The 18,080-nt window shown below is 34.3% G+C and overlaps 1 protein-coding gene across 1 annotated transcript in view; it reads right to left on the reverse strand.

The window, feature by feature from the left end:
* The window catches only part of ZSWIM2 (zinc finger SWIM-type containing 2), a 30,269-nt gene extending 16,507 nt beyond the window's left edge, over positions 1-13,762 (reverse strand). Inside the window, exons 1-4 of the mRNA XM_002929722.4 lie at positions 13,408-13,762; positions 12,140-12,216; positions 10,307-10,347; positions 4,897-5,107 (exon numbers count right to left, since the gene is read on the reverse strand). Coding sequence (XP_002929768.2) covers positions 4,897-5,107; positions 10,307-10,347; positions 12,140-12,216; positions 13,408-13,572 — 494 coding nt within the window. The 5' untranslated portion in view covers positions 13,573-13,762. The remainder of the gene's footprint in view (positions 1-4,896; positions 5,108-10,306; positions 10,348-12,139; positions 12,217-13,407) is intronic.
* Between the last annotated feature and the right edge of the window lie 4,318 nt (positions 13,763-18,080).

The following is an 18,080-nucleotide window of genomic DNA, read 5'->3' on the forward strand; positions in this document are numbered from 1 at the left end:
ACAGTCCCTGCAGCCAAACCTTAGAGCTGGCTGCTCAGAGACTGCCCTGCCAATCGGTGCAACTATAGCACTGGCACACAGACTGGGGGCACATGAGGTCTGACTACTGGCCCGATCCACCCATGGAAGCCTGTCAGGAGACAAGGCAGGAAGAGTAGGCTATGTAGAGATCAGTGTGATGACAGCCCCAACAGAGACTGGAGGTAAGCATGTGGTCTGGCTTCTGGCTCCATCTACCAATGAAAGCCTCTCAGATGATAACACAAGAGAGTGCCCTGTAGTTCAGTGTGCCTGCAGCCCCTACAGACAGGATGAAGGCAAGCACACAGTGTGACTATTGATACTGCCCAACTAAAAGCCTAGTGCTTTTAGATGGGTTCGAACTTAAGCGACCAACTTATATATACTTTTATATAGACTTTTACATGTACAAGATATTATATATGGACATAATGGCAACCACCACATTAAAAAAAACCTATAAATGATATAGAAAAAATAAAGAGAAAGGAATCCAAGCATAACACAAAAGGAAGCCATCAAACCACAATGGAAGAGAACAAGAGAAGAAGAAAGGAACAGAGAAGAACTACAAAAACAACCATAAAACAATAACAAAATGGTAATAAGTACATACATACCAACAATTACTTTAAATGTAAATGAAATAAATGTTCCAATCAAAAGATGGTGAGTAAATGGATTAAAAAAAAAGACTCATCTATATGACACCTTCAAGAGACTGACTTCAGACTTAAAAACATATGCAGACTGAAATTGAAGAGATGAAAAACCACTTACCATGCAAATGAAAGTGAAAAGAAAGGCAGGGTAGCAATACTTATATCGGACAAAATAGACTTTAAAACAAAGACTGTAACAAGTGAAAAAAAAAAGGACATTACATAATGATAAAGGGAACAATCCAACAAGAGGATATAGCAACTATAAATATTTATGCACTCAACATGGGAGCACCTAAATACATAAAGGAACTAGTAACAGACATAAAGAAAGAAATTGACAGTGATACAATAATAGTAACACCCCACTTACATCAATGGATAAATCAGCCAGATGGAAAATTGACAAGGAAATAGTGGCTTTCAATGACACATTGGGCCAGATGGACCAAACAGATATTCAGAACATTCCATCCAAAAACAATAGAAAACAGTCTTTTCAAGTGCACATGAAACAATCTCCAGAATAGGTTGCATGTTAGGCCACAAACAAACCTCAATAAATTCAAAAAGATTGAAATCATATCATGCATATTTTCTGACCACAACAGTACGAAATTAGAAATCAAACAGAAGAAAAAATCTGGAAAGAACACAAATAAATGGAGGCTAAATAACATGCTACTAAACAATGAGTAGGTTAATCAAAATATAAAAGAGGAAATAAAAATGCATGGAGACAAATGGAATTGAAAATACAGTGGTCCAAAATCTTTGGGATGCAGCAAAAGCTGATCAAAGAGGGACATTTATAACAATACAGACATACCTCAAGAAGCAAGAAAGATCATTAACAAACAACCTAACCTTATTGCTAAAAGAGCTAGAAAAAGAACAAATCCCAAAGCCAGTAGAACGAAGAAAATAACAAAGATTAAAGTAGAAATAAATGAGATAGAGACCAAATCCCCCCCCAAAACCAAACAAAAACTCCCTCAAATGATAGAATAGATTGATGAAGCCAGGAGCTTGTTCTCTGAAAAGATCAATAAAATTGATAAACTTTTCATCAGACTTATCAAGAAAAAGTGAGAGAGGACTCAAGTAAATAAAATCAGAAATGAAGGGGAAAAAAACCAATGCCACAGAAATACAAAGAATTATAAGAGAATATTATGAAAAATTGTATGCCAACAAATTGGGCAATGTAGAAGAAATGGATAAATTCCTAGAAATATAACACCTTTCAAAACTGAATCTGTTTCCAATAAGAAATAGAAAATTTGAACAGACCAACTACTAGCAAGGAAATGAATCGGTAATCAAAAAACTCCCAAAAAAGTCCAGGACCAGATAGCTTCACAGGTGAATTCTACCAAACATTTAAAGAAGAGTTAATACCTATTTTCAAACTTTTCCAGAAAATAAAAGAGGAATGAAAGCTTCCAAATCATTCAACAAGGCCAGCATTACCATGATACCAAAACCAGATAAAGAAACTATAAAGAAAAGAGAAGTATAGGCCAATCTCTCTGACGAACATAGATGCAAAAATCTCATCAAAATATTAGAAAACCAAATCATACAATACATTAAAAAATGATTCATCACGATCAAATGGGGTTTATTCCAGGGATATAAGTGTGGTTCAATATTCATAAATCAATCAACATGATATATAACAATTAACAAGAGTTAGGACAAAAAAAAAATCATCTCAATAGATGCAGAAAAAGATTTGACAAAGTACAACACCCACTCATGATAAAAACTCTCAACAAAATAGGTTTAGAGGGAACATTTCTCAACATAATAAAGGCCATATATGAAAAACTCACACTAAAATCATACTTAATAGTGAAAAACTAAGAGCTTTTCCTCTAAGGTCAAGAAAAAGACAAGGATATCCACTCTCACCATTTTACTCAACATAGTCTGAGAGTCCTAGTCATAGCAATCAGGCTAAAAATAAATAAATGACATCCAAATTGGTAAGGAAGTAGTAAAACTTTCAGTATTTGCAGATGACATAATCTATATAGAGAGAACCTTATAGACTCCACCAAAAAAATACTAGAACTAATAAATAAATTCAGTAAGGTCACAGGGTACAAAATCAATATATAGAAATCTGTTGCATTTCTCTACACCAATAATGAAGTAGCAGAAAGAGAAATTAAGAAAACAATCCCATTTATAATTGCATCAAAAAGAACAAAATACTTAGGAATAAATTTAACCAAGGAAGCGAAAGACCTGTACTCTGAAAACTATAAAACACTGATGAAAGAAATTGAAGATGACACAACAAATGGAAAGATAGTCCACATTCTAGGACCGAAAGAATTAATACTATTAAAATGTCCACACTATTCAAAGCAATCTACAGAGTCAATGTAATTTCTATCAGAATACAAACAACATTTTTCACAGAACTGGAACAAATAATCCTGAAATTTGTATGGAACCACAGAAGACCCCAAATTGCCAAAACAAACTTGAGAAAGTAAAACAAAGCTGGAGGTATTACAACTCCAAATTTGAAGATATAAACAAAGCTGTAGTAATCAAAACAGTATAATACTGGCATAAAAATAGACACACAGATCAACAGAACGGAAGAGAGAGCCCAAAAATAAACCCAAACATATATGGTTAATTAATCTACAACAAAGGAGGCAAGAATATGCGATGAGGAAAAGACAGTTTCTTCAACAAATGATGCTGGGAAAACTAGTCAGCTATAGGCAAAAGAATGAAACTGGACCCCTTTCTTACACCATATGGAAAAATCAACTCAAAATGGATTAAAGACCTAAATGTGAAATCTGAAACCATAAAAATCCCCAAAGAAAACATAGATAGTAACTTCTTTGACATCAGCCATAGAGTCATTTTCCTAGAGATGTCTTCTCAGGCAAGGGAAGCAAAAACAAAATTAAACTATTGGGACTACATAAAAATTAAATGCTTTTTGCACAGCAAAGGAAACCATCAACAAAATCAAAGACAACCTACCAAATGGGGGATGATATTTGCAAGTGGTATATCTGATAAGGGTTACTAACCAAAATACATAAAAAATCTTATACAACTCAACACCAAAAACCCCCCAAATAATCTGATTAAAAATGGGCAGAGGATCTGAACAGACATTTTTCTAAAGCAGTAATACAGATGGTTGACAGACACACAAAAAGATGCTCAAGATCACAAATCATCAGGGAAATGCATATCAAAACCACAATGAGATATTACCTGATTCCTGTCAGAAGGGCTGAAACAAAAAACACAAGAAATAACAAGTGTTGGTGAGGATGTGGAGAAAAAGGAACCTTCATGCCCCATTGGAAATGCAAATTTGTGTATCCACTGTGGAAAGCAGTATGTAGGTTCTTCAAAAAATTAAAAATAGAATTACCATGATTTAGTAATTTACTAAAGGTAATTCACTGAAGAAAAACAAATACATGAATTAAAAAAGATAATGTACCTCTATGCTTATTGCAGCATATTTACAATAGCCAAGTTATGAAAGCAACCCAAGTGTCCATCGATAGATGAATAAAGAAGGTATGGTACACACAAACACACACAGAATGGAATATTACTCAACCATAGAAAAGAATGAGTCCTTGCCATTTCCAACAACATAGATTAACCTAGAGGGTATATTCCTAAGTGAAATAAATCAGTCAGAGAAAGACAAATACCATATGATTTCATTCATATGTGGAATTTAAGAAACAAAATAAATGAACAAAGAAAAAAAAGACTAGCAAAATACCACTTTTTTTTTCTTTTTCTTTTAAAGCTTTTTATTAATTTTTTTTTGAGAGAGAGAACGAGTGGGGAGGAGGGGCAGAGGGAGAGGGAGAAGCAGACTTCCTGCTGAGCAGGGACCCCCAACATGGGACTCAATTCCAGGACCCTGGGATCATGACCTGAGCCGAAGGCAGATGCTCAACCAACAGAGTCAACCAGGTACCCAAAATTTCAGACTCTTAAATACAGAGAAGAAACTGGATGTTGTCAGAGGGGAGGTGAGTAGGGGAATGGGTGAAATAGATAAAGGGGATTAAGAGTACACTTACCTTGATGAGTACTAAGTAATGTATAGAATTGTTGAATCATTATATTGTATACCGGAAACTAATATAATGCTATATTTTAATTTTACTTCAATAAAAAAGAGAAAGAAAAGGCATGTCACCTGCAAAATGTGACAGGAAGTTTTTTCTCTAAAAGTACTTCTTGACAAATTGAGCAGATATCATCTGAACCAATTTCCTTCTGTTGAATGTACCCATCTTCTTCAATATGCACAGTTTCATCATTTGTTCCTTGTTGGGGAGTTTGAACTCGATGTATCCCTCGAAGCAAGTCACTGATTTCTCCTTCCACGAGACCTAACTGCAAAGCAGCTAGTGAAACATCCCAAAGTATTAAAATTCAGTGGCAAAACTGGAGATACAGAAATGTAATAACTTATGCTGAAAGAATTTTTCTTTCAAATATCAGAAAGATAGTTTTGATTGAATTAGTACATCTACATTTACCACTATTTGTATTTTTTTCAGAACTAAAAGGTGAGGAAAGAGTCATTTAGAAAAAGAATGGAAGTTATCTTTTTTTCTTGTAACTGAAAAGAGTCAGTGCAAGTATTGCATTTTATAAAGGTTTTACATTATTTATATGATAGCTCTCATCCTTGGATTGGTGTTATTATCATGTCTTCCATTTTGACTGTTCAACTTGTCCATAAACAAATATTTTATCAACATAGAATCAGAAGAAATGGACAAAAACATAAAGGAGAAACAGGGCTATTTGAGTCATTAGTAAAATTAATATTTGTTAAATGAATAATGAATGAATGGATAAGAGGAGAGCAAGACTCAATTAATTGTGCCTACTCTCCTGTCTTGGTTTTATGTTTGTATAAGAGTGTCTTGGTAGCCACATCTTTCACAGATTTGGTTAGTATTCCTCAGAACAACCTATTATGAACCATGTTTTTTACAACCGTGGTATACGCATTTTTTGAATTATGAATTTTCTCCATCCTGCTGTCTTTATAAGAAATTATTTTCTAATACATATCGTTTTGATCAGGGCATCCTAGATTTTTTATTCCCTGGCCCATCCCAGGCTCTTTTCCTTTTCTCTCTCCTTAACATGCCATAATTTAAATGGCATCTGTTATTGGTACCCCTGAATTCTATTCATTTTATACATCCTTTAATACATTTAGTACTTTTTAAAATAAATTTTTAAAATATTTGCAAGATAATAAAAAGCTTTATTTTTTTGGAAAGTCTCTCAGTTAAACACTAAAAATACTGAAAACATCATAGATACATTTCAGTACAGAAATCTCTGTTCCTTGTATAAGGTGGGGTGTCAGGTGGAATGTAAGAGGCTAACATACTTTAATTAACCATTACTTTGGAGGATGAGGTCTATTTGTCACAGAGACAGAGCAACATCTGCTCTCTAAAATAATGGGGAGGAAAATGAAGAACAAAAATTGTGCTTTTGGGAATAAAGATTTTCTAGGGCAGCAGAATTACTGAAACATAAAATTTCATAAGAGGATCTGGTCATAAACTGTCCTATGTGGTGTAATATGAATTGGAAAATGCAAGGGAGAAACAAACTTCTGAGATAATTTGGAATAATTAATGTATGAGACTATGAAAGAATATGGAATGGAAGATGTTCAATTTCATTAACATCAAAGAAAAGTGTGTTGAAATAGGAATGAGGCACATACACAGAATAAATATTGCTATTGAATAAGCAGTGATAAATAAATGAAATGCTGTTTCCTTATGCTATTTCTTTTTGCATTTAGAAAAGTTATATGAAGGGGGCGCCTGGGTAGCTCAGTCTTTAAGTGTCTGCCTTCGGCTTAGGGCGTGATCCCAGGGTCCTGGGATCGAGCCCCATATCGGGCTCCTCCCCTGGGAGCCTGTTTCCTCCTCTCTCACTCCCCCTGCTTGTGTTCCCTCTCTCGCTGACTGTCTCTCTCTCTTTCAAATAAATAAATAAAATCTTTAAAAAAAAAAAGTTATATGAAAGTGTTTTAGATCTTCTAGGGGTATGTTAGACACGTGTGAGAATGGACACTTTTCTTATTTAAGTTTACTAGGAATGAATAGATTATAATGAACCTTGTATCTGGTGTTGTTTCATGTTTTGTATGATAGCCTTTTTTTTCTAAAACTATAGAAATATTATTAACATTTCAAAGTATTTCTACGTATTTTTAAATTATTTTCTTTGGGGTCTTAAGTATTTTGTTCATGTCTTTCATTATATGGTTAAGTAATAATATGACCTAACATGAATCCCAAAGCAAAACTAAAAGAAAATTGATACATTGTTGAAATTGCAACCAGAAAAAGTATTTTAAAGACCAATTTGGTAATACATATGGGTGGCAGACATAAAAATATTATTACTTTTACTCAAAATCCAGTTACTGAGACTTTAGGCTAAAGTAATAATTGAAAGAAGAGAAAGCTTCATGTACAAAGAATATAACAAGGAGTTAGAAATAAATTAAATAACTAACAATAGAAGAATGAAGGGAGAAGAAGAGAAGAGCTCACAAAGTCTAGTTTATACTTTGCATTCTGTCTGCTATTAGCATTGGACCTTTTAGAATCTCCCCTATAAAAGAAGAGAGGGGGCTCAGATAAACTAAAAGTTTCTCGAATGCCAACATTTATAAAATGAAGAGAAGGATAAGTTTCAACTCTTAGTTATTTGTCCCTCAGCTCTCTATTAAAAAGTAAACTATCAAAAAAAAATAGACATTGTATTTAGAAGGAATTATTAGGTGATAAATGCAGGTTTTGCCGTAAAACATTTGTTGGGTGATAAGAAAAAGAATGTTCAGTGTTCAGAAACTGGTATCTTTATTATAAAATTCCTGTGTAATTATCTTTGTAACTCTTCAAAAATAAGTCTCATGCTTTTGATATGCAGCACTAGAGTGCAAATATTTGTTTCCTGATGTGTTTTAGAAGAATCTAGGAATGATATTCAAAACACTCTTCCCTCATTACTAGTAACCATCTCCTTCATTATGTATATACTTTGCATAATCTTAATGAATAACTGTTTATAGCTTTCTTTAAATTACTTTAATTTTCATGTATGTTTGTTTTAGCTTTCATTTAAATGATAAATCTTAAGACGTGCAAATAGGATTTTCTCAATGTTGGCAAAAACTTCTTTTAAATATAGGAGATATGCAAGATCTTTTATTTCAGCAGGAAGTATACATTTTTCAAAATTAATGTATAGGATTAAACATTTTAAAAATTCCCTATTGTAGACTGATACTATAAAAAGAACAAAACATGGTTTCTGTCTTCAAGAAGTACAAAGAATAACACAATACTAAGTATTACATTGGCCCATATGAAATTGTTATTTTTGTAAATGAAAAAATCCACAAATGTTAGTATTCATATGTTCTTATTTATAGAAAGTACCTAGCAGAGGCTCCTGGCTAATACGCAGTACAATACATATTTGCTGAGTTCAGTTGTGTGGAGCTGTACTATGTAATAGAGTAGGCAGCCGTTAGCCACATGTGGCTACCGGGCACTTGAAATGTGGCTCATGTGACTGAAAAACTGAAGTTTTAATTTTGTTTCATTTAAATTTAAATTGAAAACTGATAATCGATAGCTACTGAAATGTTTATAAATACGTTTGTAACAATTCAGGTATTAAATAAATCTTTTTTCCAACTGATTACTTTTTGAAATCTAAATTCAGATAAAATATTTCCAGTGAAAACATAGTATCTGAGATGAGATGCTCTGTAAGTATAAAATACACACTAGACTTTGAGGACAGTATTAAAAATTGCATAATTTTTATATTGATAATATGTTGATGTGATAATATTTTGATGCATTGGATTAAATTAACATATTATTAGAATTCTTTTTCCCTGTTTCTTTTTGCTTTTTATAATACAGCTACTAGACAATTACATATGTGGCTTACATTATATTTCTATTGGACAGCACTAGTATAGATGATTGTGAAAATGATATGTAAAACAGTGGCGAGATCAAATAAGACTTGGAGAAGATGTGAACATTTAACCTTGGGTGGATAAAATGAAGAAACAGAGAAGAAAACAATATGTATAATATCATAGAACCTAATCATTGTGTATGAAGGGATTGGGAGAGAAGATGAAGTAGAGAATTAAGGACATTTCAGAAAGAACCTTTTGTCTACAATGTGAAGGAGGAAGCAAAAAAGTGCAGGCACTGAAAAGAAGGAGGCTACAAAAAATACTAGGGCTTGTGAAGGTGGACAAAGGTGAGAATGAGGATGGAGAGATGAGAACACTGTTGAGAAGAACGTAGGATGTAATGTAAAGAGGATTTGTAGAAGGACTAGAGATATGAGGGAAGAAATTAGGAGAGGAAAAATCAAGGAGAATCCCATGGTTTCTAGTTTTGGAAGCTAAAGAAGGAAAGCCAATATATGAGGTAGGGAATACTAGATGGGAGCACTAATGGGGAGAAATTTGTATTTAAAATGCCTGTGGGTCCACCAAAACTGAGCTGCCCTGAAGGCAGCTGGAAATACTGCTCTGTTGATAAGATGTTGAAATCACTGGTATAGAGGTAACAGCCGACATAGAAAATGGGAGACATTTCTAAAAGAATGTGTAAAGTGAGAAAAGAGTACAGAAGAAAAATGCCTGTGAAACAGTAATTAATTTATTAACAAGTACAACTTTTAAATGTTTATTATAATTGTACTTATATGATAGTTGGGGGGAATTGAACTTGGCTAAGTAAAACCAATACTCTTAGGTCTAAAAAAAAAGATTGAAAACTGATTGTTACTTTCTTTATGAACATAATAAACACTAATAAATTTTAAGATGTCATTGCAATTCTTAGATGGGTCTATTGTAGGCCAAATAACCACATGACTACAGGAACAATTCCATAATGACAGTATCTTTTTTATAAAATCTACAAATCCAAATGAGCTATAACAAAATTATTTTTCTTTCTCTGAATTTTGAGGACTCCAGAACTTAAAGTTACACAACTATATGCTTGACTCTAAACTCAATTTAAGTACTGACATAGAAACTAGTTTATTCTTAAAAATATATGTTTATAGATTTTAAAATATACTTATATATATATTTTCATGTGAATTTCAGTCAGTAGACATTTTTTAATGAAATTACGTGCCATGTCAACTGTCTATTGATGGGATCTAAAAAATTACATTTCTTATTTTTCCTGTAATTAAAATAATTTTAAATATAGAAGCCACTGTGAATCTTTGCTTAGGAAACATGAGGGAAATTTTGCCTTCAGAATAACTGGCCATCGTTTCACCCCTTTTTAAATTAAATGCTGTTGAATTTGAAACGACATATAAAGTTACATTTTTTTTTTATTAAGGAAGAAAAACTTTCCAACTGTCTTAAATGTAACAAACTGAGCTATAGCTAGTGGACAGATTGTCTAGGAAAATAATTTTTTAAATTTAGAATATGTCCAAACAAAAAATTACTAAAATTGTTAACTTCAAAATAATAAAAGAAAAATACAACTTACATTCATGATTCCTTGGAAGCTTGAATTTTTTCAACAAGACCCTAATATTCATAGACAGAAAACCAAAATAAAACATTTATTTCTGACATAACTTAAAAAGATATATTTTGTTTTAATTTTAAGATAAGAATAGCATTATAGAATTTATACTGCTGACAATGTTATAAACAACACTCTTATCAGTTTTCTGTTATGATATTAGTTAAATATGTTAACTATACTGAAATTAAAATAAAAAACTCATACAAAAATAGTTAAATATATGTTTTAAAGTAAGCATATGTGAAAAAAGTGTGATAAATGAAAATAAAAGACATTTATAATAAAGAGATTTGCCAGAGAGAGTCCAATGCATTTCTTTAGGACATATAGTTGTTCACAGAGACAGGTTAGTGAGGGAATTGAGGTATTCATAGTACTTTCTTTAAACTTCCCTAGAAGTTTCTTATTCCTGAAAATGGAGTAATTTTCTGGAGAGTACCAAATAACTGTTTTCCTCCATATACCACTTTAATACATGACAATAAAAATACTTGAAAAGCACCAACTAAAATGGAATATGGTTTTTTAAAAGTGAGAAATACATATGAAATTCTTACATAAATATATTAAATATACTTTAGTATATTAAATATTTGAGTCTTATTTCCATTTAGTTTGGTATGTGTATTTTTAAAAACGAGTTATAGTATATAAAAATGAGAACAGAAAGCCCTTGCCCTGAGGAAGCTAGCACTAAAAAAAAATGAAAAAAACTATTTTAATAAATGTAATTTATTATTTTTAATAATAGAACCAAACTGCAAGTTTTGAAAGGAACATATTTTATATCTTCTATGGTAACTATAGCAAATTGTGTTAGCAATGCTGAATAAAAACTGATCAAAACAAAACAACAAAAACTTGGTAAATAAAAGCTTTGGAAATGACAGATATATATTGTTTTGGGTTTTTTTTTTTAACCTATGAAGAAAAGCATTCAAAATGTGAGATACAAACTCTTCTCTCAATTTTTTTGTTTCATTTATTTTACTCTCAAATATCAAACTTTCTCTAATAGTATAATTCATGATTTGTTTGTATAAATATCGATGAATAAAACAAAATGAGTTGAAAGAATGAAAAAAATGGAAAGAATGGAAAGAATTCCAAACTATTTCCAAACACTAAATGGAAAGCGTATTTTTAATTTCCATTTCTGGGATTCCCCTACAAATAGGTTCTGACATTAGAGGAAAAATTTCAGATTTGTTGGAAGTAATCTTCAGTGGAGTCCTACTACTATCTTGAAAGATTCATAGTAAAATGCTTATTGAAAACAAAAATAACACAAAATATATCATAATGAGAAAAAAATTATAATGAAATTTTTGCTATTAAATAATTTGTTGTACGGCATTTACAGAGAAAACAAACAATGCATCTGTTAGAAAGAAAAAAATGTATTCAGAGATTTATTTTTAACTGACAGCAAATAGAAATTCTGTAGTGAGAACATAATTATCATTAGTGATGCGAATCAGGTAGGTTTTTCTTTTTCTTTATAGCTAGATTTCACATTTGTACACCATGAGACCCTAGGAAGTGATTTTTTTCTTATTAAAAACATTAACGTTCAAAACTTGTAGAGGTGGTAATATGTTTCTCAAGTTAAACCTTACTTAATTTTCAGAATGAAATAAAATACCCCAAAATATACTGAAAAACTATAGCCATTTTACCTTTATATTCTCCCAACACCAAATTTCTTTAATCTTGTAGTACTTAAATCATGAAAAAGGCAATATGCAAAGATGCTCCTTTGTGGCAGATCTTTATCACAGAGTTACTTACCAGCATATATGCTTACAAAGTTCCCCTCCTTTCAGAAATGTGGGACAGTTACAAACATGAGGATTTCCTAAAAAAACCTTTAAAATAAAAATGCATACTTAAAAAAAAATCCTCCAGGTAATTTTTAGAGTTAGAATAAAATTAACTTAACAGATAATAGGATTAAAAGACATTTCAAGAAGTAATTTAGTTTAGGTGACTACAAAGGTTGAATATAGTCTATTGAGATATGTTAACTCTTGACACCAGTCTCTTCATATTCTTTGTCTGGTCAACAATTTGCATTATCAGTTAAGACTGTTTTTAGATGACCTACACTCAGGCAGTTGAAAAGAAATCAAATTTTAAAAGCTTTTTATTAAAAAAATTCTATACATTTCTTACTGAAAATTCATTCTGCCTTGCAGTGGAGCTAAAGATCTTTTGTAAACTAGCTTACCTTGGATTTTTGTTTGTTTTGTAAATTTAAATTGACATATAATTTTACTTGAGAAGACTGATTTTATTCACGAAGTCTATATTGGATAAAACAATTTATTAACTACAGTAAGTGATATAAGGGACAAAGTAAAAAAAAAAGGCTGTTTTAAATAAGCACAGGCTAGTAATTTGTATTCAGTGCTTAAAATGCAGGACACTAAATTAAAATTTTCCAAATCAACACCTGGGAAGTGAGATGGATGGTGGCTGACCTTTGAGTGGCAAGAGTGGGATATGCAAATATAAAATATCTGTTGTCTTTCAGCAAAATTAGAATTTTTATTAAGACCATTCCAAGGCATCATCATCTAAACGGTACTTTAAAAGGATCTTCTTGGAGTTTTAAAGTAACTAAAGAGTAAAGAAAAACCAATTTTATTTATTTAGTAAATATTTACAGTATGTAAATAGGTCATAGGATTTTCATTTCGTCTGAGTTGCAGGGCTAGTCAGTGCTAACAACGGAAGCAAGAACGCACGCAATGCAAACCCTATATTTAAATAAAACGTCTCACATTTTAAGATCAAGCAAGGCCATTATCTTACAAGAGTTGGATGCATTTGGAGTACCGACTTCCTAAAACGAAACTTTTCTAACAAACACTATTTCCCTCTGCAATCTGCACATCTTTAGGGTCTGGAACTCGCGCGGGTGGGGTGGGTGTGGCAGCGGGAATCCGCAGGGATTGTGAGGGTGGCTAGATACCAGGCAGGCCCAGGAGTACCAAGCGGGCGGGCCAGGAGGGTGGGCCAGGCGGGAGCAGAGGCAAGTTGGGGGCGGTAATTACTCGGAAATCCCTGTTTTCCGGCTCCTCCTCCCTCAGCAGGAAGCCAGTGGGACCCATCTCTCGTAGGAGGTAGATGGGGCTGCTCATCGCCTGGTCTTGTTGCCAGCTGAGGTGGTCGCTCAAGTGTCTTCGCCTTTCAGAGGCTTTATAGCCTCGGCGAAGCATCCTGCGTGGATGCGGGCGAAGGCAGCCCCTCTGCGAGACTCTTCGAGGCGCCCGCCGGTCTCCATGACAACCGCGTGCCGGCCGGTTGCCTTGGTGATGGTGGTTGAGCTCCCTGGTGTCCCGGCGTGCCTCGCGCCAAGCTAGAGCTGGCAACAAAAGTGCGAGGGGAGGAGGGTGTCGATTCCGCAGCTCTCAGCCGCCTCCACTCCTTCCTGAAGCGACCTTCCTGGCTGAGAAGTGTTTCTAATGCCCAACTGGCTGATTTAAAAGCTGGCGGCCAAAGGCATAGCTGTCAAATCTCTCGCGTTCCTTTTGCTGCTTCCTCGCGGGCGGGGCTGGTGAATTCGTGCGTTAGGACAGTCGCACAACCAGGTTACTTTTTGGGCTCTGCATGCAAAAATTATGCTGTAACGATTCATCTTTATCAGAAAGTCCAGAGTGATTGTTTTTGTTCAACAATATTCCACCATTTCCCGAGTGCTCACTATGTGCATAATCTGAGTGGCTGGGAGAAGATCAAAGATGCAGAAGACAGGAATCTAATCCCTAAAAAGCTAGATCCTTAAATGGGGATGTGTGTGTGGAGGGGTGTGGTTTCAAAGCAAGAGGAGCCATCTCTAAATTGCGTATTTGGTTAGGGATGTGTGTTGGGGCGTAGTGCAGAATCCATTGATTCTGTCCTCTAAATCTACAACCTCTGTTCTAAGTAATAAGATTTTTGAAGTATGCAACATTGATTCAATAATTCAAATTGTCTATGAGCTTTATTAACACACGCTAGTGGGAGAGCTGCAATAAAGTTGAGTCAAGTAAAGAAGCATGTTACTAGAATGTTTCTGAGAAAATGAAATCAGGAAATGGATACTTGGGCCCCAGTAACATAAGCAAAGGTGGAGGATACTTGTCCCATTTTATCATTGGTGGAAGCCACAACTAGATTATGTCAAGAGTAGAAGGCAGAAAATGGCAAAGGCCACGATTAGAGAAGATGATGGAAATGGCACCTTGCACATGTGAGACAGACGCATAAACATCATTGAATCCTAGGTGTAAGGTTTTAACTTACTAAATTTTATTACTACTTTCCTATTCTGACTAATAACAGCTAACATACATACAGCCACAATCCCAACTTTGCTGTCAACTTAATGGTACTAGATGTTAAAGTAAAACATTATACATTAGGGAAAAACTTCATATTGAAACCAAAAGAAATTATAAATTGAATTCACTTAGTTTATTTTTTAATACTTATCATTAAAAAATTCAAAATAAATTACTAACAAAATCTGCACAAGATAAGTTGGGTTCAGAGTGAAGGCATTTTATTCCACTGTCATTCCCTCTCCCTCTCTCTCTCCCCATATATATGTACATGTATAATATACATAAAATATATGTCTCCATATAATATATATATATATCTATATTATGTGAATATAAAGTAATACAGTTATTTAAGAATTACCTTGAAGAGAACTTTAAGAAATGAACAATAGAAAAATAATTGTTAAAAATGTTGCTTTACTTATTATAATTAGATGATGGTTGCTCCATACATAAGTGATAAACATCATTTTCAGAAAGGTTACGTGTTTAAGACACAATAATCTTTATGTAAACTAAACGTAGGTTCATAAATTCCACTTTGGGGGGACTGATAAAAGTAGGAATATTCATGTTTTCATGGAAGTTAAAAAGAGAAAGCACAGATTGTTAGACAGAACTTCAGTCTAGATGTAAGACATTTGTTTTTATATCTGTCAGTTAAGACTTTAAAACATTTTTATAGCCAGGTGACTATCCCATATGTTTGCTTCATCTCTTAAGAGTGTATGACATGAGTAATATTTGCAAATATTAAATAAAGGAATTAAATTTCTCTCAAGTTTGTTGTGTTCCCTTCCAAATTACATTTTGGAGCATATTGTCCCAGAGATGAAGGAAGTGATTAGTACTAGAAATGACTCATTGATAAGCTTTGAGTTTCATGAATTAAGTTTTAGTCCCTTTAGCAATACAATTTAGCCATAAAAGACAGGAATTAATCAATTTTATCAGTCAATCTTAACTATATAGGTTAAGATAGAAAAAATTGGGCCTATAGTATTAGACCTGGGGATTGTGGAGAATGCCCCTGGGGGGTGGAAAGAAAACTAACAGAAGTCAGTGGAAGAAGTCAGCTGCTAATCTCAACATGGGTGCATTTGTGTTGGGGTGAGAGTGGGAGTATGTGGAGGGATGGATTGAAACATTGACATGGGCTTGGGGAGACTGAGAACACATCTAGGGTAGCTGTGTGGCATCAGGACGTGTACTTCTGGAATAGTGTCAGACAGGAGCTGGTTGCTGGGAAACTTCATGGCTTAGTGTCCCCTAACATGACGTGAGCAATATGCAGAGGTGCCTGTTGAAGACAGATAGGTAAATCAACTGCTTGTAATGTCCTGGTTCTCAAGAATTAAAGACATACAATGAATATAGGAATTTGTGTTTACATCTAAAGAATGGGCACAAAAGATCGGAATCTGGGGATGTACTGTATGGTGATTAACATAATATAATAAAATAAAATTAAAAAAAAAAAAAGAATGGGCACAAAAGGCAGAATACTAGTGTCTGACTAAGGTGATGCAGAACTCAACAATTTCAAGACAATAGAAGCAAATAGAACCAAGGACTCCACTGGGGGGCTTCAACATGACACTTCCTTTTTTTTAAAAAAAAATCATAGTCAAATAGAGTGAGTCACAACTCAGTGATCACCAACAGGGAATAGTTTAGGCTGACCCCTGCAGAAGTGACCAGCAAGAATCCAGTGGACATTGTGCAGATTCAAGATCATCATCTGTTGTCATCAGAAATATGGTTATATAAGCTCATATACCTTTTTGAAGAGAAATAGGGGATGGGTGGAAATCTGAAATGCTAAGCATTTTATCTTTACTAGTGACTAAGGCAGACTTAACATTCCCTTCAGCTTGACTAAACCTTAGATAGGTTTCTTCCTGACCTCCATTTTCTTAGAGCATTTATTCTAGAAAACTTTAGGCGTGCCTGGGTTGCTCAGTCGTTACGCATCTGCCTTTGGCTCAGGTCATGATCCTGGGGTCCTGGGATCAAGCCCCACATGGGGCTCCCTGCTCAGTGGGATGGATGTCTGCTTCTCCCTCTCCCACTCCCCTTGTTTGTGTTCCCTCTCTCGCCGGCTTGCGCTCTCTCTGCCAAATAAATAAAATCTTAAAAAAAGATCTTAAAAGTTCAAAAAACTTTAAATTGTATTGTTTTCTGTCCCTTTGAGATGTAAATTTTCTCCCAGCCTCTTGCTAATTTTACAAACACAGTAGTGTATTTCTGAAGGACCTGGAAACCAACTCTTTTTGAAATGGAATCATCAAGAAAAATGGTGCCCCTATCTCCGAGTCTTTGTGGCAGTGTGGAACCTAACTTTGGTGATAACCAATAAGCAGTTGCCAATGGCCTAATCACTTTGACCAACCTCCTTCCTAATGTCCTCCAGTACTTTTCCACTCGCTTGCTGCAGGCTCCAAAACGTTCCTTTTGTTTCAAAGTTCTTGAAGTCAATCTCTCTCTTTCCTACTGCAATCATCTTGAATAAAGTCTTCCTTGAGTGTTTAACCCTGTCTGGTGCAATTTTTTTAAAAAAAATTTTATTTATTTATTCGACAGAGATAGAGACAGCCAGCGTGAGAGGGAACAGAAGCAGGGGGAGTGGGAGAGGAAGAAGTAGGCTCATAGCGGAGGAGCCTGATGTGGGGCTCGATCCCACAACGCTGGGATCACGTCCTGAGCCGAAGGCAGACCCTTAACCACTGTGCCACCCAGGCGCCCCAAGTGCAATTTTTTTTTTTTTTGGCAATAGATACCATTTATCTAAAAAATACTATCGAATCAGACTAAACTTTACTTCAGTTTACTGAAGTTTCTTTTTCTTCTTGTTATTAAGGGGAGTAGTAGCTAGCAAAGGTGATTGAACCATTTATAGAGAAAACATAGTTCAGTTTTTTGCACATCCAAGTGTAACAAATAAATTTGTAACCTATTGTGAGTATGATTGGGACTTTTAGTTTAAGATGTCAGACTGAGTAGATAATGTCAGTTCTCTTCCATCTGAAGAGCCTATGAAAATAATAAAAAGTAAAAAGGTTGCAACCTCTGGTACTGAAAAGAACTAGAGAGGACTGAGGTAGGTAGACTTCTAAGAATGACCCCAATGACCTTTGCCCTTGTATAGTTCCCTCTCCTGTGAATATGTCATGTTACATGGCAAAAGATTTTGCTGAAAGAATAAAGGTTGGTCTCATTTGACTCTGTTGAGATAAATGGGAGATAATTTGGGTCATCCTGATCTAAACATACAGCTCCTTTAATAGCACAGAGTTTTCTCTGGCTGGTGGCAGGAGAGGTCTGAAAGGAAGCATAGTTTTCTTGCTGGCATTGAAGATGGAGGAGGTCAGCTGAAAGGAATGCTGGGGACCTCTGGAAGA

Source organism: Ailuropoda melanoleuca, chromosome 2 (genome assembly GCF_002007445.2).
Source record: "Ailuropoda melanoleuca isolate Jingjing chromosome 2, ASM200744v2, whole genome shotgun sequence".
Taxonomy (NCBI): Eukaryota; Metazoa; Chordata; class Mammalia; order Carnivora; family Ursidae; genus Ailuropoda; species Ailuropoda melanoleuca.